Source organism: Sceloporus occidentalis, unplaced genomic scaffold (assembly GCF_023333645.1).
Source record: "Sceloporus occidentalis isolate IW3139 unplaced genomic scaffold, rSceOcc1.0.p SCAF_3, whole genome shotgun sequence".
Classification (NCBI taxonomy): domain Eukaryota; kingdom Metazoa; phylum Chordata; class Lepidosauria; order Squamata; family Phrynosomatidae; genus Sceloporus; species Sceloporus occidentalis.
This window is the reverse complement of record NW_028316983.1, coordinates 121,444,540-121,470,506: the sequence shown is the minus strand read 5'-3', so window position 1 is coordinate 121,470,506 and position 25,967 is coordinate 121,444,540. Positions and strand designations below refer to the sequence as shown.

The window sequence follows — 25,967 nt, the reverse complement described above, 5'->3', positions numbered from 1 at the left end:
CATTAAAAAGTTACAGAAATTAGAAATAAACATAGAAACACAAATAGGTAAAAGAAGAAGAAAAGAAATAAAAAGAGAATGAAAAGATGACTCCTGATCTTCATTTCAGCAGTTATATATACATACACAGATGGCCCTCCGTTTTTGTGTGGGATCCATTCCGGACCTCCCCGCAAAAATCAAGGCTCGCACATATTCAAGCCTCATAGGCTTGAATGGTGTGCACATTGGGTGTGTGCCCCATTACACATAGCGGAGGTTGTCCCTCCACGGATAGTCGAGGGTGCAGATTTCAGATCCACGAGTTTAGGAGGGGCAACTGTAATTAGTTATTCATGCCTCTCTCTCCAATATTACAACAAATTCTTTTGAATTCTAATAATATTCTTTGTAATAAAACTATAAGTTACCAAGTAATTTTCTTTTTTTCCCTTTCTTTGCAAAACATCTATAAAGGGTTCGGAATCTTTGAAAAATGTCACTAATCAAACAGGACAATTTTTCCATTTCTATGAAGTCTGTCAGTTTCACAAACCATTCCTGCATAGCAGGTAATGTTGAATTCTTCCATCTTTGTGTGTAACAATCTTGCTGCTGTGGTCATACATTGCAGTAATCTTCCATGGATCTCTGTGTATCCAATAATTGCAAAAGAAACAGATTTTATTTTAATTTAATATTAATCTTTAAAATCCTCTGCATCGACACATGCACTTGAATCCAATTTTTTTAACTGTTTCACATGCCCACCACATATGATAAAATGCCCCTTTCATGTTTCTCATATTTCCAACATACGTTAGAAACTCCTTTATACATTCTAGACAATTTTTCTGAGGTCATATAATATTGTTAATGAGTCTGAAACAGTTTTGCATCTCTTAGTTTGGTGTGAATGTAGACTTGGCGGGAAGAGGTTAATTGTTGGCAAAACACAGCTTGTGGTGCCTTGCCCTTTGTTGCAAATTTTGAACTTGCTGCTTTTGGGAATGTACTGCCGAGGGAAGCTGTGTACGTGGCAGCATGTGGTGGATGTGGTAGATCTCTAATGCATTGCAGGGGGTGGAGGAGCAGGAGAAGAATGTGCCTAAAAATTACATGTGCAAGTGTGCTCAATTCCCAGCTGAAGTAAAATCTGAATGAAAAAAAAACTGTTGGTCTTTGAATATTGTCGATTTGCTTTACAATAAGCAATGATGCAAAGCATTTATTTCTAATCTTGCTTTGCAGAATCAGTCTTCCATTTATTTGTCATTATGTGGGGCTCATCCCAATTGGATGTTAGCTGTGAGTGCTCCTGCTGGATCAGACTGACATAAGTTTCTGGTAGCTGTTGGCAACAGGAGCCAGATGTTGTCTCTTTGAGAGTCCTTCTCAACTTTTAATAAATATAATAAAATAATTTTCAGGAACAAATTTTTACTATATCTGCAACTAAATTTTTTTTTCTGTGTTCTCAGTCACTAACTTGCAGTGAATCTCTAACAACCCCCTGCAGAACCCAAGTGTTCCAGGGAACCCTGGTTGAGAAACCTTATTCCAAAATGATGCCTTTCTGATAAGTACAGCAAGATTCCCAGGACAGTCCCATGGGGCTGATCATATGAATCTTATTACTTGAAGCTCTATGGCCACTGCTGAGGGTTTACAGAGGTACCATTGAGTTCCCAGCATTCAGTGCCTGTAGTGTGGAACAGGCACTTTGGGACAAATCTTCCTGGTTCTATGGATGATCCACACTTGTTTGCATGTATCCTGCTGGAAAAGTGGACAGCTGTCCCACAGTGCCAGCCCAAATGTGAGAAGCCCATGGTTTATTCTGGTAACTGTTGTCTTCCCTTCTTTTCTGCTTTATGAGGCTTTGAGCCCAAAATGAAAGTGGAGACAGTTGTGACAGTTTTCTTTGCAGTGTTGTTCCTGGAAGATTTGAAACTTGAGCCCTCCACCATTGCCTCTTGTCTGCCCTAGCTCACATAAACTGTAACCCAGTTAACAATCTGACCAGCAGCAGCTCCTTTGTTCTCAGAGCAGCCAGGTGATAAGCAGCCAGTGTTGGATATGTAAGGACCACCTTCATTTACTGTCAGATTTCACTTTAATAAATTAGCAAATTCTTACAAATCACACCAGGCCTCTTTGTGACCTTCAAACTTGTTTTTCACTTTCTTCACAGCCTTGCAGCTTGGCAAGGTTATGCCTTCCTCTCCTTGGAGTAAAATGTTCTGTTACAGCAAGAAATGTTTAAACATCTCTTTCCTACTCACACTCACTCCTCTTAATGTTGGTTACTCCTTTTTTATAGATTTGTCTCATTTGGAAGCTTCCTCTTTCAGCACCCCACTCCATTTCCAAAGTATGAAGTAACGGTTGTAGCAATGCTGATTTCTCTCTCGTGTATTATGTGACCCAGATCCTGGTAGGGATCCTGCCTCAGGGACACAGGATACTGGAATGCTTCCCTTTTTCCCAGGGGAGAACTGTTTCTTGGCTGGAGGGGAAACAGAATGGAAGAACAGCACTTTGCTGCTGCTTCCACCAACTTTCCTTCTGGGGTAACATGGGAATTCAGCCCTTGGGCTGAATCCCATTGTGTGATGGAGCAAGCTTCACATTTCTGTCTGAGAGGGACACTCTCTCCTTTAACCCCTTTCCTTTGCTGGAGTGAGGAAAGCAACAGCAGTGGGTGGGTGGCATGGAGTGGGGGAGTTAGACCCAATGTCTCACCAAGACAAAAACCTGCATCTGACTCCAAGGAGAAGAAATTATGGGCTGGGATCTTGCTAGAAGAGTGAACAGAATAAGATCTAGTAAAATCTGTAATCCAGAAAGATGCTCTGGAAGTTTGGTTGGGTGAGCAATTGGGTAGCTACTGGAGGCAGAGGGTAGTGGCTTAAGGCAGTGAATTTCAAATTCCCTGCTTTCAAGGAACCTTTCTACGTAGTTCATCTGCTAAGAAACCCAACTACAGTGTTTATGGAAAATTTAGCCGTTTCAAGTGGCTGAACAGGGATGGCCCCATTTGGTGCCAATAGATTATCCCAGAGGGAATGCAGCTCTTGGCAGAAGGTTCCCCACCCTGTTCTAAGGTGTACACACATGTCTTGAGGCACAAGGAGCCCGTGAAATGAGAGTAAATTCTAGAAAACAAGACATGAGCCATCTTTTTGATATTGCTGATTCTTATTTTTGTGGGGTTTTGTTCATTTGTTTTGTTTTAGCCTGACAGCCTATAAGCTTCCAACAAACTCAGAGTTGTCTTGAACAGAATTTGAAAATCATTGGTTTGGGGAACTGAGTGAAAGTGGTGGATGGGTAACCACATAGATTGTAGGAACGCCTGTTAGTCTGGAAAATCATAGGGTGTCATATATGCATCTTAACTAGTCTACATTCCCAAAGAGTGTGGAAATTTGAATTTTTTTTAAAAGGGAAATATATAACCTCAAGTCAATGAGCTGTAGGCATGCAGGGCATTGGGTTGTACTGCATTGTGTTACTCATTCTGTGGGGAAAATATCCTACAGCACTTGGGTCATCTTTTGGAAACAAAGGCATTTACAGTTTATGTGTGCTATGGTTAGAGTAGGCAGTCTTTGTGAAAAGCCCTGGTGGTGCAGTGGTTAAATGCCTGTACCACTGTCACTCAGTCACAAACTATAAGGTTGCGAGTTCAGTATCAGCAAAAAGGGTTCAAGCTCAATTCAGGCTTGCATCCTTCTGAGGTTGCTAAAATGAGTACCCAGATTGTTGGGGGCAATTAGCTCACACTTTGTAAACCACTTAGAGAGTGCTTAAGTGCATAGATAAGCAGTATAGAAATGTACTTGCTATTGCTATGGTAGGTTAGGCAGTCTAAAATTACAATAGCTCTTCTGCGCAGTAATGTGCTGCATGGTCCATGCTCCTGCTACACTTCATTTAAGAGGTAATAATATATTAATACATGGAATTTGTATAGTTCTTTTAGGCTGCAAAACATTTTGCATACATAAACTAATTATAACCCTTTTAACAACTGCAGAACTGGGAAAGGGCTGACGTACAGTGAAAATCACTTGCTACAGGCAGCCAAAGGAAATGATCTCAGAGGCATATTTTTTACCAGTGTGTTCTACCAGCTCACTCTCTCTTGCTTAATGCCTTTATGTAGTCTGCTCCTATCCATGCACTTTCTTTGTCCTTTTGTTCATACATGTTTGAGCTTGCTAGAGGAGCTGCCCATCTTGTGAGGTGGGGAGTGGCATTAGTAGGGTTTTTTTTTTAACCTATCTATCACCATTCTTGGTTGATCTTCTGAATTTGGACAATACATATTATAGCATAATAAGAAAGTAAATGAACAGAGAGAACACATTTCTGCATCTTTCCACTGTACTATGTTATACACAGGTGAGCCAGGTTTTATGTGTGAGTTCGTATTATGCAGTTTTAATTGAACATGAAGACCCCCTCAGTGCAGCTCATGCTATCCCATATTGCTCATACTACCTCATGTTCAGCACAGAGTGGCTCCTGTTGTTTGTCGCTCATGCTGGTTGCACCAGTGAAGGTGTCATGCCCATGAATAATGGCCCCAAAGCACAACAGTGGCAATCCAGATAAGCCAAAGAAAATACACAAAGTACTTTATCTGAATCAGAAGGTGAGAGTTCTGAATATGATTAAAAAAGAAAAAAAACCTTCATATTCTGAGATTGCTAAGATCTATGGTAAGAATTTATCTTCTGTGCATGAAATTGTAAAAGGGGAAAAAAGAAATTCATGGTAGTTTTGATGTGGCATCTCAGACTGTAAAATTTATGTCCAGAGTGTGTGATAGGCTTATAGTAAAAATGGAGAAGGCTTTAAATTTGTAGGTAGAAGATATCAACAGAAAATGTGTTCCCATTGACAGTAAGGTGTGGCACCAGAAAGCATTGAGCCTGTATGAAGACCTCAATGGGGCATCCACTGAAACAAGTGCCACCAAGCCAGTTATTGCAAGTAAGGGATGGTTGCACAGATTAGGGATAGCCATGGACTTAAAAATGTTATATTGATGAGAGAGGCTGAGCCTGCCAATGAAGAAGCTGCTGCCACATTTCCAGAACAGTTTAAGCAGTTGATTCAGGAGAAAGGACACCACCCAAAGCAAGTCGTAATGAAATACCCATGAAATATCCATGTTGTTTTCTTGTCTCTCAATACAACTTTATTGATACAGTCCCTTGACCAGGGTGTCATTTGTTTTGTAAAGACCACATACACATACCTGGTATTTGAGTGCTTTGTAGCAGCAGTGATGCAGATCCTACTGTGGGCATCATGCAGTGCTAGAAATCTTTCACTATTGCTGACATTATAATGTTAATCAAAGCTGCAATGGATGAAATAAAATTGCCTGCTGGAAAAACTTATGGAGTAACGCTGTGCAAGGTTTTCATGCTAACCTGGGGATTGGTGGAGATGTTAGTAGAATCATTGATGCAGCAAGACAAACTGGAGGAGAAGGATTTTCCTACTGCTGGCTGAAGAAGTGGAGGAATATATCAACAACCAGGAGGAAGTGTTAACCAATTAGAAATTGGAGGAGCTTGTTAAGACCTCTTTAGAGAAAGAGGAAGAAATGGAAGCAGAAGCAGAGTTTATTTTAGCAGTTTGTAGTAGTGTTTCAAATTGCACAGTCATTAAAGGAAAAAAAATATGGAATATGATCCTGGGATGGAACGCAGCATTAAAGTAATCTGCATGATCACTTTAGGATTACAACCTTTGCAGCAACACTTGGATGAGTTAAGAAGAAAGAGGCAACAACTTCCTATTACAATGCTCTTTCAAAAGCTTTAGGCAACTGATGCCCCTGAGCCATTAACAGTGTCTCCTGACATTGTAGTCTAACCATTGACAACATCTGCTCCAACATTGATATCAAACCATTGACCTCCTCCTTGTGCTACAATTCAGTAGCACCTTCTGACACTCCCCTTCTGATGATACCTGTACATTAGGAGGATAATAGTAATTGTTTTTGATAGCTGCAATGCCTCCACTGTACATTTTGGAAAGAGAAAAAGGATTCTGGATTTTACATGAAAATCACATTATGCAAAGCATCTTGGAACGGCTGCCTCACATAATATGCGGGGTGTGTGTGTGTATGTGTGTGTCTGTATTTGAACTGTCAGGATGAAAGACCTAGCCAGCCCAGTACTGTGTTCAACCTGATACTACAGTTTTTTCATTTGTCTAGTAAGCAGTTGTAACACATTGGCTCAGAATCTGCAATGACCTAAGGAGAAGATCTTGGCTTGGTTCTTGCTATTACTAGAAACTCACTAGATGATTTTGTGCAAGCCACTGTCTCTCAGCCATACCCACCACACTTACAGCAATATGAGAAGGATAATGTCATCTACTATACTATGGTGTTTTAACAAAATGATATACAGCGCGCCCGCGCCATACGCGGGCGCACCATACGCAGCCTTGAGCATACGCGCTCAAGCCGTGGGGTGCGCGCGGGGCTGCGCGCGCCCGTTGCACCCCGCACGCCACCGTGCTGCCGCGCACGAGCCCCATTGTTTCCAATGGGGCTCGAGCATAGGCGGAATTTGCCTTACGCGGTGGGATCCAGAGCGGATCCCCCGCGTAAGGCGAGGACGGACTGTATAGAAAGAACTATGACTGTGTGAACACTATACAATGAGGCCTCTATATCCATGGTTTCAACCATTCATGGTTGAAAAATATATATATATTTAAAAATTTCACAAAGCAAACCTTGATTTTGCCATTTTACTATGCCATTGCATATAAAGGGACTTGAGCATCCATGGATTTTGGTATCCACAGGGCATCTTGGAACCAAATTCCAGTGTATACCAATGGCCCACTACAAATGTTCAATACTAGTAATTACTTGGAGTTGTGTGAAATTCATAGTGTGATTGGTGCACAGACAGTAGCATAAAAGAGCCCTCTATATATTTCCCCCCCTTGAGATTCCCCCCCATCTGAGGACATCACTTTCCTTTTCCCAACTCCTTTTCTAGCATGAGAGGTGAGACGTTTTCCTTTGTTTAGCAATCTATTCAGGATGTAAATCGAGAGCAGAAGAGGTTATAGCATTTGCCTGTCCTTACCACAGGGACAATGTAAAAACAGAAACCAAAAACCACAAAGAAAAGGAAAGAAAGAGAAAGAAAACTATTTTTCAAAATCAAAAATAAACTTTAGGCCACTTTTGGTTTCCTTCTTTTCATGTTTTGGCTTTTTTGGTGGTCTGCCAGAGGGGCAGAAAAGAGGCCACTGGCCTCCTGAAATTGCCATAAGCTCTCTTTCTTCCCAGTGGTCTACAACCTGGTGATATTCCAGTCGCTTTAATGACACCCTTTGCTGCAGGCAGCTAGCAATGTTTTGTGTTCTCATATAGAGAATGTGTTGATGTCTTGTGGATTAATCCTAACTAGTATAGATACATTTGATCAAATTATAGGTAAATCCCACTGATTCAGCGAATCCATTGTAGTTTGAACTAGGAACAGGATTTAGACCACTGTAGGAATGGTAAATGCTTGAAGAGACAAGCCAATCATTCCATTGCTGCACTTAATATCTTGATGCTGCAGATATTGCAGTTTTGATAAAACTTTGTTAATGAGATATTACTGTGGCATGGAAAGGTTGACATGTACAAAAATACTTGCGTCAGTATTTCACATCTTACTAGTCAGTAAGAATCATCTTACTGGATCAAAACAGGGTCCATCAAGTCCAGAGGCTTTGGGAAAGTGAATGGGTCACCTTCCTGCATTCCTTCCCTCTCCTGGTCTAGTTTTCAGGACTGCTACATTTGAATATGAAGGTTCAGTTTCAGCTGTCATATGTATCACAGCAGCCTTCTCTAACATGGACATCACCCACTAATTTGTCAGACTAAATTCCCCTTCCAACCAACATAGCCCTTCGTAATGCTGGCTGGGGATGATGGAATTTATAATCCACCACAACTGGAGAAGTCTGGTTAATAGATCTTCTGTTACTGACTGTATCCAGTTTTTTAAAAAACAAACAAGTAAGCTTCTAACAAAGAATTTAGAAGTAACTCTTTTTTTGAGTGGGCTGCTGCATGTTTGGAAGCAGAGAATCCCAGCTTCACTCCCAGTAATCTCTAGTAAAAGCCATCTTTGCTAGTAGTTCTGGGAAAGAGTCTGAAACTTTGGAAACTACTCTTGCCAGTTGGTCAGAAAATGGATAATATTGGGCTTGATGGATGCATGGTGTGACTCCATTGTGAGGCTGCTGCTTTTATTCAGATTTGATTTAGTTTTTTGTGCACTGTTGTGATTCATGTCCTGTTTTTGCGTGCTTGACTAACACCAGACTCAAGACTCCTCTAGAGGGCATCCCTTCGTCATTGCTCCCTGTGTCCTTCTGCAATGCTTCCAGTGGATTGTTGGCACTTGAGTCAGATTCCTTGTCATCTAGGAACTGGATTGTGTTCCAGAGGGCTAATTTGCAAAGTTCCCTGAAGAGGGTTATGCAAACGTGTTTGGCTGGAGAACTCAAGCTTGGAAAACTCAGAACCAGGCCATCCAGGATCTTCTGGTGCCAAGCACAATTCAAAGCAATGTATCATCTACAGTTCTTGATTCATTTCATGTTTGATTATTATTTCTTCTCTTTTTTCTTTATATGGCCATCTGGAGTGGCACACGGCATCAGGGAACCCTGGGGGTAGATTCGGGCTTGTGTCATCAGGACGCTACGCCCTGACTCTGCCCCCAGGCTGGCCTAACTGAAAGAATGGCAGCATGAGCTTTCGTAGACTTAAATCCACTTCCTCAGATGCATTTAATGGAGTAGAAACCAGGGACTGACATATATATATGTCATTGGTATGTGAGAATGTCAATTCAACTTCAAAATCCTTTGTGTGTGGAAATGAAGTAGCAAGTGGATATGTCCAGAATTTAATACAAGAGAACAGACATGCCCAATGGTATATAAGAAGAACTGGAAGACTAAACCCAACCTCTTGGATTGGAATTTGCATCTTTTATTGAAATTCTAGGAGAAAATGAGCCCCCCCCCAATCTCTGGGAAAAGACATATTTGCAAGATATCAATAGACGAACTCCATGTATAACATAAACAATTCTAGCTATGATATTCATTTTTATCACATTTGTCTTACCCCACAGACCCAGCTTTAAGCCTGCTTAAATCTTGTACAGTGTCTTTTATCAGCTTAATTATGCTAAGATTAATCTTTTGTGAAAACTCCCTAAGGATAATTATACCCAAATAAATAATAGAATTTGGCAGTACTGAAACTGCTATACTTTAAATATGCTAGAGTTCATCTTGCCTCCCACTGGCTGAATTTCTGATGAGTTTGTTGTGATGAGCATTGCAAAATAAAGACAGAGGATAACAATCCAAAGTATTCAGGATAAGTACATTGGGAAGCACAATAAGAGGAAATTAAAAAGGTTCCATATTCCTTTCTTAACAAAGAAAATGGCACACAGTATTTAGACAGTGTTTGGGAATGTTTTGTTGTTGGCTTTTTGCATAATGTTTTTTTTGGGAGTTTAAATTATTTTCTCCTATCTTGGGACTTTCCAGATGTGTGCAAATCCCATAATTTGCTTTTTGGCTAGGGAAGGTGGGAGTAACGACTTCAATAAATCTGGAAAGTGTCAGATGGGGGAAAGGTGGCCTTTGGGCATAGAATCATAGAGTTGGAAGAGACCACAAGGGCCATCCAGTCCAACCCCCTGCCATGCAGGAACTGTCAATCAAAGCATCCCTGACAGATGGCCATCCAGCCTCTGTTTAAAGACCTCCAAGGAAGGAGACTCCACCACTCTCCCAGGGAGTGTGTTCCACTGTCGAACAGCCCTTACAGTCAGGAAGTTCCTCCTAATGTTGAGGTGGAATCTCTTTTCCTGTAGCTTGCATCCCTTGTTCTGGGTCCTGTTCTCTGGAGCAGCAGAAAACAAGCTTGCTCCCTCCTCAATATGACATCCCTTCATATATTTAAACAGGGCTATCATATCACCTCTTAACCTTCTCTTCACCAGGCTAAATATCCCCAGCTCCCTAAGGCATTCCTCATAGGACATGGTTTCCAGACCCTTCACCATTTCAGTCGCCCTCCTTTGGACACGCTCCAGTTTCTCAATGTCCTTGGTATCAAACAACCTGCGTGATTATGATTTGTCACTAATCCTTGAGTGGGGGCTGAAAATCTTCTTCATGGTCACATATCCCTTCCTCCCACCTTGTGGGATATTGCTTGTTGAGCACCTGCTGTGCTACAATGTACTTTTCTAGGTTACTCTAAACTTTTTCCATCCATTTAAACTGTGACAGTACTGCACAGTTTGGAGAACAGAAATCTGCCTTCATGATATAGCTCTCCCATCTTGCTAAGCAGTTCTTCAGGTGATGCTTTTAACTGAGACAGATAATCGTTTTTGCAGCTGAGCCCATTTTGGAGTGACTTTCAGAATAAGAATCCAGGTTCCTAAATAAAGGAAAGGTATTGTACAGGTTACAGGTATTGTACAGGTTACAGGTATTGTAGGAAGAGATTATGCAGTGGAAGAACGTTCACTTGCTCTAGGACCCATGTATTTGTCTTTTAGAAGTCCACGGTATCAACAAAACTTTTCTCTAGCACCACATCTCAAATGAGTTGAATTTATTCCTTTCAGCGTTCTACAATGTCAAACTTTCACAGCCATACATAGAAATGGGAAATATAATGGACAATCTTAACTTTAGTATTCAATGACATACCTTTAGACTTCAGCATCTTGTCTCATTCTTTCATAGCTGCCCTTCCAAGTTCTAGTTTTCTTCTGATTTTTTGACTGCAATATCTGTTCTGATTAACAATTGAGTCAAGGTATGGAATTTTTTTTCCATACTGTTGAAACTATTTCAAAATCTGTATTGTCTACTTTAAAGGAAAATTTGAGATACTGCCTCTTTCCATCTTTCAGTGCCAAATATGTACTTTTGTTTGAAGGCATTCAACTTTTCACAACCATTTTCCTTGAAGAGAAACACTCAGATCATTCATACAAGTGAAAATGTCAGCTAAATAATCCAAACTTTGGGTGAATTCCTGTGATTCCAATGCCCTAACATTCACACTCTTCCAGAAAAACTTTGATTTCTTGTTGCAGTTCAAAGAAATTGGTTAAAGCTTGTCCTCAAGACAATCAACAGACTTTTGTGTGGAAAAGCCAAACTGATTGCTCACTTCTCAAATGCACACAAAACGATTTGAGGATGTGATGGTAGGCATGCCCTCTGATTCAATTGATAATCTTCACACATGTATTAAGGGCTTTCTTCAAATTGGAGGAAATATTTTTGATGCCAAAGCATGCCGATTAAAAAAAAAGGGTAACTTCCAAGTCTGGAATCTTCTTTTTTATAAAGGCAAAAAAGCCAGATTTATTTTCAGGCTTTGCAGGTGCCCTGTCAGTGTAGATAGAACCTATGGGTTTGATATCTAAATCATGTTTGGCAAAGAAGTCTTTGAGCAGCTGCATCACATCCTTTGCAGTTGTGTTTGTTTTCAGATCTTTACAAAATAGGAAATCTTCCTTCACAGCATCATCACACCTCACTAATGTGGTGACTTGACTACAATTGAAGAAATCTGTTGACTCGTATTGTAATATATTGCAATAATATCTGTGGTTAAGCCAAGATAAATCATTAGGTGGAAATGCTACAGGTACATGGTGCAACTTATTAGGCTATTTTCTTATTGCCTGACACTCCTGATAACTGTGAAACAGGTTTGTACTGAGCCTATATCAGTGCATGATAGGTATGACACACTAGATCAGCCTGTATCACAACTTTACTTCCTCTGCTCAAGTGATAAGACTCATGATGACACAACACATTCAATAAATGTCATAATTCATGTGGGAGTAACTTCTGGACAAGTGAATAACACTGTGTGTTGTTGGTCAATTTCACTGCCAATAAACTCACATTTCACTAGTGTGAATTAATGTGATTTGACTGAATCAATTTTACTACTAGCATGTGGAGAAACACACAAAGGAGTTTACATCTTTCTCCACTTGGGCAACAGAAGACTAGAGTGTGCTTGGGAATGGGATGAGCATTACCTGCTATCTCTCCCATGCCCCTTATCACATATGAGAAAGTAAGTGGCAACAAGAGAGGCTGGACAAAACAATGATAAGCACAGGATTGACTGAGTGAATTAAGTCACAGAGGGAGGCCTAGTGCATGTGAAAAGAGGAGACAGGTGAACTGAGAGGCCATGAGACAGGGATGTAGCCAAGGGGGGGATCTTGGAGTCCGGACCCCCCCCCCTTCCATTAGAAAAATGAATGGTGTGTGCTGCTGCGCCGCCACACCCAAGCCCCATTATAATGGTGGCACTTAGTCTGGACCCCCCCCCTTCCTAAAATCAAATCCTGGCTACGTCCGTGCATGAGAGGTGAAATACTCAAAGAACTCACAATGAGTTGTGAATTTATGAGTAAAATAATATATAATGATTGTGTCGAATGTTGTGTTGTAATGATTTTAAAAGTAATACTCTGACAAGCTGACACAATAGATAGTGACAGGAGTCCAGAAGGAGGCAGGAGTAAAAAACAGAAAATAATTCTGTTATTCTTTCCTTTTGATTAAATAAACAATGAGACTACTATCTTTGCAACACAGCCACCTAATACCACTTCTCAAACCACACCTTTAGCTAGCTGAGTTATGATTTGTAACTTGTCATCCAAGGACACAAGCCACCCCTTTGTTGCACTCCCTGAAATTCCCTCTTGCACCCACTGGGGATGTGGGTACCCCAGCTTGGGAAACTCTGGTTTAATTCTTGCTGAAATTCAGATCTTAGCTGCTGGAGTAGATCATTAATATTTCCTTGTACTTGTTGTGTTGATGTTTTGTCTTTCTCTCGATGGCCTCTGTTCCTTTGAGGCCATTGTGTACCATTTCCAAGTCACCCAACAAGAGCTAGTTATGCTAAGCTTTTGGCATAAAAATGAAGTTAGACTGTGATCTAATGGCTACAATACATAGCCTTGTAGTATTGTAGGATATTGCTTAGATTAGTAAAAGGAAGGGATGGGTTGCACCTCACAGCAGTTGGCAGGATCATTTTTGCTAAGTCTGATAAATCTTATCAGGAAAGCTTTAAACTGAGTTATGTGGGGGAGGGAAACAAATTAGGGCAGGAGTTCATAGCCTGACTGTTATATGGACAACAAAGAAACTAGCACAATAACCTAACAGTGAGAGAAAAAATGCCTTTAAAAGGAAACAATTAAAAAATAATAATAGGAAGTTCCTGGAGAACAGGAGAAGTCCCAGCAGACTGGAGGAGGACAAATGTTGTCCACATCTTCAAAAAGGGGTTAAAAGAGGACCCAAAAATTACTGCTCAATCAGCCTGACATCAATACCAGGAAAGATTCTAGAACAGATCATTAAACAGCCTATAAATACATAAAAAGGCATGCTGTGATCACTAAAAGTCAACATGGATTTCTCAAAAACAAGTCATGCTAGACATCTCTTTTTTCTTTGGTACAGTTTATAAGCTTGGTAGATGAAGGAAATGCTGTGGATAGAGTGTATCTTGATTCCTTTAAGGCCTTTGACAAGGTCCCTCATGATATCCTTGCAAAAAAGTTAATAACACGTGGGATAGACAATATGACTGTTAGGTGGATCTGTAGTTGGCTGCCCGTCCAAGCCCAAAAAGTGCTCACCAATGGCTTCTCTTCATGATTAGTAAGGTACACAGGGTTCTGTCCTGGACCCAGTACTATTCAACATCTTTATCAATAACTTGGATGATAGACTAGAGTATGTTTATCAATTTTGCAATTATATCAAATTAGTAGGGATAGCTAATATCCTAGAGGACAGGATCAGAATTCACAGTGACCTTAACCAATTAGAAGAACAACAAAATGAATTTCAATCAGCAGCAATGTAAGGTACTTTATTTGGCTGGCAATAATGAAATGCACAGATATAGGATGAGGGATACCTGGTTTGACAGCAGTGCATGTTAAAGGGATCTGGGAGTCTTAGTAAACCACAAGCTGAAGTCAGCAGTATAATGTGGCAGCTAAAAATTCAGTGCAATTCTAGGCTACATCAATAGGAATCTAGATCAAGGAAAGTAATAGCACCACTTTATCTACAGTACTTTGTTCATACCCATCTGGAATAATGCCCATGTTTGGGCAACATGATTCAAAAGGGATGTGGATATGTTGGAGCATGTGCAGAGGAGGGGGACTAGAATTGTGAAAAGTCTGGAAACCATGCCCTGTGAGGAATGCCTCAGGGAGCTGGATATTTTTAGCCTGGAGAAGAGAAGGTTAAGAGATGACATGATAGCCATATTTAAATATTTGGAAGGATGTCATATTTAAGAAGCAGATAGTTTGTTTTCTGCTGCTCCAAAGACTAAAGTTATAGGAAACGGGATTCCACCTAAACATTAGAAAGAACTTCCCAGTGGTAAGACAGTGTTTTGGGGATTGGACTGAATGGCACTTGTGGCCTCTTCAATTTCATGATTCTAGTAAATAAGTCCAGGGTGGTACCAAAGGAATACATTATGCAATCATTTTAGGCTGCTGCTAGTCTTCACAACAATCATGCAAGGGAGTTTCTTGACCAGTCAGCCTCATAGCCGAGCTGTTTTTTGGTTTATTTAAAGGGTATTCAGACTGTAAATGTCATGCAAGTAAACACATAGTTTCATCACTGTTTTTTAGCTGGCAGCAGTCATTGACATGCTGGAAGGCGCTTTCTATGGCTTGGACTTGCTCAAACTTCATGCTGTGACAACAAAATTGGTCGGCCGAGTAGAAAAATTGGAAGAGGTAAGATGGATCACAATCATTCTCAGGGTTATGTCCCCGTCCCCCCCACTACTGAATGCAGCAATTAACTAACCCCCGTTTCCATACGAGGAGAAACAGCACCTGCTATCTGAGGTTTACTATTGCTTTCCTCTGAAGCAGAGAGAGATGACTTTTCCTAGGTCAAACAGTGGGTTTCTGTGGTGGGTGTAGATTTAAATCCTGGGCTCCTAGAGTTCTAGTCCAGTACTCAAACTATGCTGGCTCTCAGTTATGGTGAGATATTCCACTACCATGCTTTTGTCCTATGCAATCATGGGACTTGCAGGGAGAGGTATTATTCCCAGGCCGAGCACTTTAATGCCTCGCCAAACTATAAACCCCAGGATTCCGGAGGATAGAAACCAGCAATTAGAGTGGAATATTAGCATTATAGGTGAAGTTTGGGGAAAATGTATTTCCTTTACATACCAGACTAACAGCTATGAGGCAAGGGGATAATCGTTAGGTCTGGGGCATGAAAAATTAATAAAGATGTCAAGCACTTCTAATTCCCCCAGTTTTCAATTGCAGAATTAAAATGTGATTGACTATCCCTTCAAGATGGAATTTAAAAACTTATTTGGCACATTCCTTACAGCTGATGCAATTTCAATAAGCACAATCTTCCACCTTTATTTGTTTTTTGGCCAACTTTTAGTGCTTTTAGCTAAAATATCAAGAAAGGATGCAGCAATTGAATTGCTGCCTTAACATTATGGTTAATGGCCTGGTTAGCAGCTTTGCTATGTGAAATAATTGTTTTAGCATCCCATAAAAACAGTACAGTCCTCTATATCCATGGATTCAAGCATCCATGACTTGAAAATATTTTTAAAATATATACATTTCAAAAAGCAAACATTGATTTTGGCATTTTATATAAGGGACACCAGTGTACTATGCCATTGTATTTTGAGAGATCTTTAAACAGAGGCTGGATTGTCATCTGTTGGGTATGCTTTGAATGAGAGTTCCTGCATGGCAGGGGGTTGGACTGGATGGCCCTTGGGGTCTCTTCTAACTCTAGGATTCTATGATTCTAATGGGACTTGAGCACTCATGGATTTTGATGTCTACAGGAGGTCTTGGAACAAAACCCCAGTGGATACCAAGGGCCCACTATATTGGTCCTTTGTAATTTCTAATGGGGAATCTAAGAGTAAATTGTATTCAACCATGGAAATTCAAATGGTTTGTGAAATAATTATAGCTCTGTGTCCTGTCATTCTGTACATTCTCTTTCAAAATTCAATTTTCCTTACTGTAGCTGGATGTGTGCTAGTTTAGGGTCAGTTCTTGATCGCAGAAGAGCCCTACAGTTTCTGTAAACAGTTGTGAGCCCCTAACTGTCCCCATAAACTTCCCTGCCTATAGCAGTGAGAAGCAGAAGAACTGTTTGGCCCAGACTGGCCTAAGAGCCACAAAAAGTACTTAGCTGAATACTCAGAGCTCTGTTTGTCTGGAGTAGGGGAGAAGCAGGTTGTCTGCAATTATTGGTTCTCATCTTTTTTTTTTCTTCCTATAAAAAGTAGGCTAAATTGTAACACTGAATATTTTCATCATGCATCAATCAACGGGATCTTCTCCCTTTCCCTCTGCCCTTTCCAGGAAGTGTCTAGTAATCTCACTAAGGATAATAAAAAGAAGAGGCAAAATGCAGAGGAAAGTTTGCAAGAGATGGATGTTAAAGACAAGATGAATTCTTCCACCAGCATCTCTAACAACCTTGCTGACATCCAGAGTTCACTGCAGAGAGATGCTGCTGCAGCCTACACCCTCCCTGAGGTGAGGTCTTGCCCTCAATCCCTATTCTCCTCACAGCCCAGAGGGCTAGAAATTCTGGAGCCCCACTCCCACCATCAATCAAAATTCAGAAGAAAACAATCTGGGTTACTGACAATATTAGATACAGTTTGCTACCAGATTTTAAATCTAGAGCTGGTAAACTTCTGAAACACTCATTAAAATACTATCTGATTTTACTTGTTCTACAATCAGTGTTTAATGCAGATAATTTCACTCTGCATTACCCTTCAGTTTGAGAGTGGTACTAGATGCTTTCATGGCAAATGTGTGGTCTCAGCCCAGTGCATGCTTGGTGCATTCACAAGGGATGATCATTGTGGGAGAGAAGGAGACAGTTAACCTCCCCATAGATCACCCTAGCAAATGGCTTCCCCACAGAGTCTATATTTTTGTGAGCTAGGTTCATGATCAGTTCTGAGAGCCTCAAAGTCAAAATATGTCCGTAGCTTGCTTTTGGGTTTCCTTGATATATCTCACTGGCTACTGCTGAAAACAGGATTCTGAACTGAAAGTAACCTGTCCAAGAGGACTGATAGTCCAGGAGGTTCCAAGGAGACCCCTGGCTACAATTTAACATGTGTTTTTTAAATCTCTTCAAGGAAAAATATGAAGAAGTTTTCCTACATGATGAATTGGCTTCACGGCAGATAATCTCAGCTGAGTCTTTGCACTACACCACCCCAGATCAAATGAATATAAAGTCCACTTTTTCAAAGAAAGTCGATGTGAAGAGTCAAACTTCATCCCACCCAACCATCATCCGAGGAGTCACTTACTATAAGGCCAGAGATGCTGAGACAGAAAATGAACTTGAGGAACGTAAGTTGTGATTTCAGCCCTGCAAAGATTACATTTCTTCAGATGCTGTGTTCTTTATAACATACTGCCAAGCAGCACTGTCCAAGTGTCATCAAGTCTGATCTGTTTATATCACTAAGGATAGGTTTAAAAAACAAACAAACACCTGTAGCACTTGAAATTTTACTCTTTACTGAGGCAGATGATTTCAGATCTAGTGGCAAACTGGGGAGAGAGTAGGTAAAAAAGACCCAAGGAATGGGTCTGCAAACTGGTTTGAAATTATGGGAAATCCCATAATCATTTAAAATCGAAAATCTGGAAACCAGAAGCAGTTGCAGTTGTGCTGATTACAAGTTGCAGGTGGTGCTTGTTTGCCTTCCTTTGCAAGGTATGATCCCTCTTGCCAAGCATGTCACCTGCTCCTTTCTTGCTCTGCAAACCCCTTTCCATGGGGTACTTGCTCTCTTTTGCTGGCCTGATTGCATGAGGACTAGAAAGGTAGGGATTACTTTTTTCATACAATCATAGGGTCATAGAGTTGGAAGAGACCACAAGGGCCATCCAGTCCAATCCTCTGCCATGCAGGAACTCACAATAAAAGCACCCCCAATAGATGGCCATTCAGAAGTGCATGCCATTCTTGAACTGCTCTTACTGTCAGGGAGTTGGATTAAACAGCCACTGGATTTTTCTCTCAATCCAAACTGTAATCTAAAGTGTAATTTTTAAAATACATTTCAGAATTCATGTCACGTAAACACACACATACACAACAGTCCTGATGAAGGCCTTTGCCTGAGTATCCTGGATGTAAGATTTTGCAAACAAAGGAGTGCTGTGCTCTAATACCCTACCTCTATTCCCGTACTGCTGTTGCATATGTGTAGTTCAGTATTCACAATTTAAGGAACTGGATTGCCAGTTTTTACACTTCTAAACTCTTAAACCATGCCTAAGGTGTTTTGAGGGTATAGCCAGGAAGATGAAGCAGTGGGTTGGGAGTGCATATGAGGATGGGATGCAAAAGCAGCCAGAATATTTTGGTTTGCATTTCAGATGGGCCATGCTGAGAGAATGCAAAGAAAAATGACATACAGATGTTGAAGGGTACAAAGTTAAATGCACTCCCTATACTATGTATGTTAACCCCTCTCTTATTATGTTTCTTTCCTAACAGAAGATGAGCCTTTCAGTGGTGAAACAATTGACTTGCTGATTGAGGACCAGCTTTTGCAACACAACTACTTGTCAGATAGTCCCGAAAAGAAGCAGCCACCTGCGGAAGACCCCCTTAAACACCAGCACCATGAGCTCACGAAGGGACAAGTTGCAAGCATCACACCATTTGGAAAAGATGCCCCTACAACTACTACCCCAGCAGCAGAGCCACCACTGTCCTCTGCCACCATGACTCCCTCTGCTGAGCCAACACTAGCATCTACCTCATCAGTCTCCCTTACTGCCGCAGGAAGCTTTTCAATATCAGTGGAGACCACAACAGCCACTGAAACCTCCTCAGTAATTGGGCCAAAGGGTGGGGATGCCACAGAGACAGTGAAAACAGTGACTCAAGCTTTCACACAGGGTCACACAGTGACAACATCCCAAAACACACCAACCACAAGGACCCCATTTGTCAGAGCAGCCACAACAAATTTCCAAAAAGAGGGAACAGCTGAGCCTAGCACAGGGGCTACCATGGCTAAAACTGTGACCTCTCCTACCCCTGCCTACCCCAGCCTCACAGCCACACCCAAGCAGGGCCTGGATGAGGAGGATATAAGAAACAGCATTGGTGAGATAATTTCCTCCTTCCTTTCTTCCTTCTTGTTTATATTTTTCAACCATGCCATGTGACAGCAACATTATTAGGATGGGGAGAGAAGTCTCTTGGTTCCAACTTCTATAAGTATTTGTTGTTTGCCTTCAAGTGATTTCCGACTTACAGCCACCCTAAGGCAAACCTATCACAGGGTTTTCTTGGGAAGATTTGTTCAGAGGAATTTTTCTCTTGCCTTCCTCTGAAACTGAGAGAGAGTGACTTGCTGATGGTCACCCAGTCCATTAAATGTGGTCTCCAGAGTTGCAGTCAAACTATGCCATGTTGCCTCTGCCACTATGCCACATAGGTGCTGATATCTATAGTCCAACATTGCCATATTGACAGCTTATCTGGTGTGATTGCATCTCAGTATAAAATGATTGTAGTTTAAAGATGGCCAATGAAAATCCAAGTGCCACCTTACTCAAGAGACTTGTCAGCTTAAAAAGGAAATGGTAGGATCTTCCCAAAATTGGGTAAATGGCTTCTGCATATTTAAGGAACTCCCTAGAGATGTGAAAATGTAATTCTTTGTAGAAACAATATTTTTAAATAACCCAGCAAATAACCCAGATTTGTTAAACAGTTTGTGTTCAACAAATTATTCAGATTATCTAAACCATGGAATACTGTGTGTGGGGGGAAATGGAGTGGAAGAAGGGATTGCCCTGCTCAATTAAAGATATCTAGGGTGGGCAATGTTGATGTGTCAAGGGGTGGAAATCCTTTTCTGGTTTTGTAAAACAGCAGCAAAAACAAAACATGGTCATTTTTCAATGTTAAACAAGATGAATCACCACTCCTGGAAGCTTCAAAAAGAAGCAGTTCACTCCCTTTTTAAATCTTCTCCCATCATCCCTGAGCCAGGGAGGTATAGTAGTTTGAGTGTTGGACTATGACTCTGGAAACCTGGATTGTGATGTTGGGCAAGTCACATTCTCTCAGCCTCAGAAGAAGGCAAAAGCAAACCCCTCTGAAGAAATTTTGCCAAGAAAATCCCATTACAGGTCTGCCTTAGGGCTGCTATAATCCAGAAACAACTTGAAGACATACAAGAACAACATCCTCTTTCTTAGTAATTTGGCAGCAACAAGCCATCTCAGCTTTAGCCATGGGGGAAATGAACTGGATATCTTTACAGGGTATTTGTAAAGATTGCTAAGCTTTCTTTTTCTTTCTTTTCTTTTCTTTTCTTTTTGGATAGCACATTTTTTGCCGTTCTGCTCTCTTAACAGGCCAGTGCAAGGACACTTTGTCTACAATCTCAGGGCCAGTGATCCAGAACACCTATGGACGGAATGAAGGTGCTTGGATGAAGGATCCAGTTGCCAAGGATGAGCGGATCTATGTCACCAACTATTATTATGGCAACACCTTGGTGGAGTTTCGGAATCTGGATAACTTCAAACAAGGTCTGCCCCATGCCACAGGATGGGGTGCCTCAGTGTCTGCCAGTGGGGGAGGATCTGTGAGGTGGTGGCGGTGATTCTGGGAAGATTGGAGACAGAGTGTGTTTGGGGATAGGAGGACCAAGAACTTTACAACTTGCTATTAAGACAGGCGGAGGCTCCAAACCTGTGAAATGGAGATGACAGGATTTTAAAGGGGTTTAGAATGGTCCATGTGCGTGACAGTCAGGCAACGCTCTTCAAAGGGCTTTTTGCAGCTTAAGTACTTGATCGTTGTCAAAAATCTCAAATTTTGAATGCAAAATCTGAATGTGCAATTTCATTTCATTTTGAGTGCCTCAGTTGTATTGCTATTTCCCAATAGTTCTGATTTTGACAGGGATCAGATATGAAACTTAATAAGATTAATAGTAAATGTCATTATTTGTTATCAGTCATATACCTTTACTATCTTTTAGTAAGACACTGCCAAGTGTCAAATATTAGACTCAAATACAAGTGTCAGACATTTTATGATTTTACAAATATTGGGATATTCAAAGACTAGTAGTTAGTGAATATTCAAAGTAGAATCATAGAATTGGAGAGTTGGAAGAGACCACAAGGGCCATCCAGTCCAACCCCCTGCCATGCAGGAAATCTCAGTCAAAGCATACCCGACACATGGCCATCCAGCCTCTGCTTAAAGACCTCCAAAGAAGGAGACTCCACCACACTCCGAGGAAGAGTGTCCCACTGTCAAACAGCCCTGACTGTCAGGAAGTTCCTCTTAATGTTGAAGTGGAATCTCTTTTCCTGCAGCTTGCATCCATTGCTCCGGGTCCTGTTCTCTGGAGCTGCAGAAAACAAGCTTGCTCCTTCCTCAGTATGACACCCCTTCAAATATTTAAACAGGGCTATCATATCACCTCTTAACCTTCTTTTCTCCAGGCTAAACATCCCCAGATCTCTAAGATGTTCCTCATAGGACATGGTTTCCAGACCCTTCACCATTTTAGACACCCTCTTTTGGACACGCTCCAGTTTCTCAATGTCCTTTTTGAATTGTGGTGCCCAGAACTGGACACAATATTCCAGGTGGGGCCTGACCAAAGCAGAATAGAGTGGCACTATTATTTCTCTTGATCTAGACACTATACTTTTATTGATGCAGCCTAAAATTGCATTGGCCTTTTTAGCTGCTGCATCACACTGTTGACTCATGTTCAACTTGTGGTCTACTTAGACTCCTAGATCCCTTTCACATGTAGTTTCATTCATCCAGATGTCCCCCATCCTATATCTCTGCATTTCATTTTTTCTCCCTAAGTGCAGTACCTTACATTTCTCCGCGTTGAATTTCATTTTGTTAGCTTTGGCCCAGCTTTCTAGTCTATTCAGGTCATTTTGAATTTTGAGCCTGTCCTCTGGGGTATTAGCTATTCCTCCTAATTTGGTGTCAGTAAAAGTGTTGTGGTGAATTTGGAAAGTAAAATTATTTCAAGTTTATTTATAGTGTGCCATATTAGGGGAAAGGCTGTAATACAACCTGGGTTGGATGGTCCCATGGGATTTCCAGATAGTACCATGTCAAGACTTTGTGTGAAACTTCAGAGAGGTTCTTGTGATTAGTATAGACCTGTGGTCTATAGATCCCCAGAAGGCTGTGGTATCCTCACAGGTGGGGCTGCAAAAGCTTGAAAATTGCTCAGATCATCTCCTCCTAGAAGGCCACATGTCAGGAGCCAAGGCAAATGTTGGCTGCCTGGCTTGGGCCTTCACGTTGCCATTCAATCTGCTCTAGCCACAAACTGGCTGGAAGAAGCAGGCGAGAAGTCTTCCCTCTCACTCCAGCACCTCTGAGGGAAGGTTTAATGGATCGTGTAAATTGTTAATAGTTAAGTGTTCCGGTAGTGGAGGATTTATTTATTTAGGTTTTAAATCTTAAGTGGGGGAGGGGGATCCGTGGCAACAAAATATATTTCAAGGGGATCCCTGGTAAAAAAAAGGGTTAAGAATCATTGGTATAGGCAATTCTTATCTAGATGGACCAATTATCCAAACAGAAAGGCAAATAGGCTCATGTATGCCCTAATTTGATTATATTGTCTCTGTTTCACAGGGCGATGGAGTAACTCATATAAGTTGCCCTATAGTTGGATGGGGACCGGCCATGCAGTCTTTAATGGCTCTCTGTACTACAATCGAGCCTTCACCCGCAACCTCATCAAATATGACCTAAAGCAACGCTATGTGGCTGCCTGGGCCATGTTGCATGACGTAGCATATGAGGAGGAGACGCCTTGGCGGTGGCGTGGCCATTCTGATGTGGACTTTGCTGTGGATGAGAATGGCCTGTGGATCATTTACCCAGCCATTAATTATGAAGAGTTCAGCCAGGAGGTGATAGTCCTCAGCAAACTCAATGCCAATGATCTGACAACTCGTAAAGAGACCACCTGGAGGACAGGTCTGCGCAAAAACTTTTACGGCAACTCTTTCGTCATCTGTGGTGTTCTCTATGCTGTTGACAGCTACAATAAGAGGAATGCCAATATCTCTTATGCGTTTGACACGCATACCAACACCCAGATTGTCCCCCACCTACTATTTGAAAATGAATATTCCTATACCACTCAAATAGATTATAATCCCAAAGATCGGCTCCTTTATGCCTGGGACAATGGCCACCAGGTTACCTACAATGTCATCTTTGCTTACTGAGGACAGACAATGGTAATTTTAATGAACCACTAGCACCTTTTTATAAATATTTTAATTGTACAAATCAGAGTAAATGTGGTTGTTATTCTTTACCTTTAAAAATGGATTGTAGATCAATCCATCCACTAAAGTCAACCCTTTTATTTTGGGCATAACTTGCTTTTGTTTTTTATACTGAATATCCTGCCTTTCATGAGACAATGGAAAATATTTCTTCATTAGCAGCTGCCAAGAGCAGACTCCGAAATGAATAAAACGATCCCTTTGCCTTGTTGTTTTTATATAAGACTTAGTTTTGGATGAAATAATCCTCCAAAGTTACAATCTTTGTAATAAAACATCCATGTTAAAACTCAGCAAAACTAAAGTCTTTCTTGCATTTCCTTCTGCTTTTGTTTGTTATTATTGTCTCTAGTTACATTTCCTAATTCAGGTAGTAGAGCAGATTACCTCTTTTCATGTGTCTACTCTAAGAATAATTATGCCTGGATGAAACTGGAACAGAAATATCAAGGTTACACTTTATGGACTGCCAAAATAACTGCAATAGGTGATTAATTCTCTGTTATGGAGCCTAAACCATTTAGGCAAACGTCAGGATACTGCTTTCAGAGGAACAAATAAGTTTGCGCAAAACTTTCTCTCAAATAAATGGAATTTCAGTGATTAGTTTTAGCTGGATTATACAAATCTCCGTATGTTGTGCTTTCTATGAGTAACACCTCTTTTTCTCACAACAAAATTTGGTTTCTATCTTGCAAACATGATTGGTATTTCCTCCAGAAAAATGGGTCTGTTGTTTGTTATCTTTATCCCTTCAAAGTAATTAATAGTTCCTTTGGAACAATTTGGACATGATCTATCCAATATTATATGCTTTGAAGCTTCTCGGGTTCATGCCCAGTGGTACAATTACTTGTTAGTACAGATGTTAATGTGCACCCTTATTGTAGGCATTATTACTTAAAAGTAAATAATTGAGAAGTGAATCAAATTTTCTTCCAAGTAAACATTTTAGGACTCCAAGCTCATCATGAATTAAATTAACATTTAGCCACTTGAAGTGAGGGTGCTTCAAACCCCACAATTGCTTGCTGTTGTTAACTCCTGTCAAGTTGAATTCAATTTAGGGGTGAGTGAGAGATTTCTACTCACTTTACTCAGGTCTTCCGGATTCGGGGCCATGGCTTCCGTGATGTGGCCTTCCTCTTTTCTTACTGCCTTTGGCCTTACCAAACATTATTGATCTGGCCAAGGTATGAGAGCCTCAGACTAAATATCCCCAGCTCCCTAAGGAGTTCCTCATAGGGCATGGTTTCAAGACCCTTCACCATTTTAGTTGCCCTCCTTTGGACACACTCGTTTCACTATTCAAAAAGGACACTGTGAAACTGGAGTGTGTCCAAATGTGGGCAACTAAAATGGTGAAGGGTCTTGAAACCATGCTCTATGAGGAACGCCTTAGAGAGCTGGGGATGTTTAGTTTGGAGAAGAGAAGGTTAAGAGGTGATATGATAGCCCTGTTTAAATACTTGAAGAGCTGTCATATTGAGGAGCAAGCTTGTTTTCTGCTGCTCCAGAGAACAGGACCCGGAACAATGGATGCAAACTGCAGGAAAAGATATTCCACCTCAACATTAGAAGGAACTTCCTGACAGTAAGGGCTCTTTGACAGTGGAACACACTCCCTTGGAGAGGGGTGTAGTCTCCTTCCTTAGAGATCTTTAAACGGAGGCTGGATGGCCATCTATCAGGGATGCTTTGACTGAGAGTTCCTGCATGGCAGGGGGTTGGACTGGATAGCCCTTGTGGTCTCTTCCAACTCTATGATTCTGATTCTATCTTGGCTTCTAGGGAGCATTCAAGTTTGATTTGCTCTAAGACCCAATTATTTGTATTTTTAGCAGTCCACAGTATCCTCAGAATTCTTCTCAGCAAGACATTTTGAATGAGTTCATCCATTGTAACAGATGATATCCTGCTTTACTATATGTTCAGGATACATGTTTGACAGGGTGATAAAATGCAGCCTTGCCTGAATCCCTTGCCAATTGGAAACCATTCTGTTTCTCCAAATTCTGTCCTAATGGTAGCTTCTTGTCCTGAGCACAGGTTATACTGTCAAATGTTGTGGCACATCTATTTTTTAAAGAGCAATCACATTCCATATTCCTATATGTTGTTCAGCTTTGGAATTTCCTTTAGCTTCTGAGCACATCAACAGTTGAACATTGTTTCGCTTGAGTCCAGTTGCTTCACTAGCTATACCACTACTCATAGTTGTCCTCTTTTCTACCCCAGTAGCCAGTTGAGTGCTATCCAATCTGGGAATCTCATCTTCTGACACTATGTTGTTTCATTTTGGAATGTTTCATCATAGGGTTTCCATGGTAAAAAAATCTTTAAAAGAAGATTTACCATGCCTCCTCCTGCAAACATTAGCTATGGTGCCACTGCTGTTGTCTCTGAGAGATCCTCCACCAGCCACTACTTCTGCTG

General features: G+C 41.0%; 1 protein-coding gene across 1 annotated transcript in view; it reads left to right on the top strand.

The window, feature by feature from the left end:
• Nucleotides 1–23,819, top strand: part of LOC149316672 (olfactomedin-like protein 2B) — a 40,214-nt gene extending 16,395 nt beyond the window's left edge. The window contains exons 3-8 of the mRNA XM_089518328.1: nucleotides 14,799–14,906; nucleotides 16,536–16,712; nucleotides 17,333–17,552; nucleotides 18,712–19,329; nucleotides 20,592–20,768; nucleotides 22,867–23,819. Of these exons, the coding sequence (XP_089374454.1) occupies nucleotides 14,799–14,906; nucleotides 16,536–16,712; nucleotides 17,333–17,552; nucleotides 18,712–19,329; nucleotides 20,592–20,768; nucleotides 22,867–23,468 (1,902 nt within the window). The 3' untranslated portion in view covers nucleotides 23,469–23,819. The remainder of the gene's footprint in view (nucleotides 1–14,798; nucleotides 14,907–16,535; nucleotides 16,713–17,332; nucleotides 17,553–18,711; nucleotides 19,330–20,591; nucleotides 20,769–22,866) is intronic.
• The last annotated feature ends 2,148 nt before the right edge of the window (nucleotides 23,820–25,967 follow it).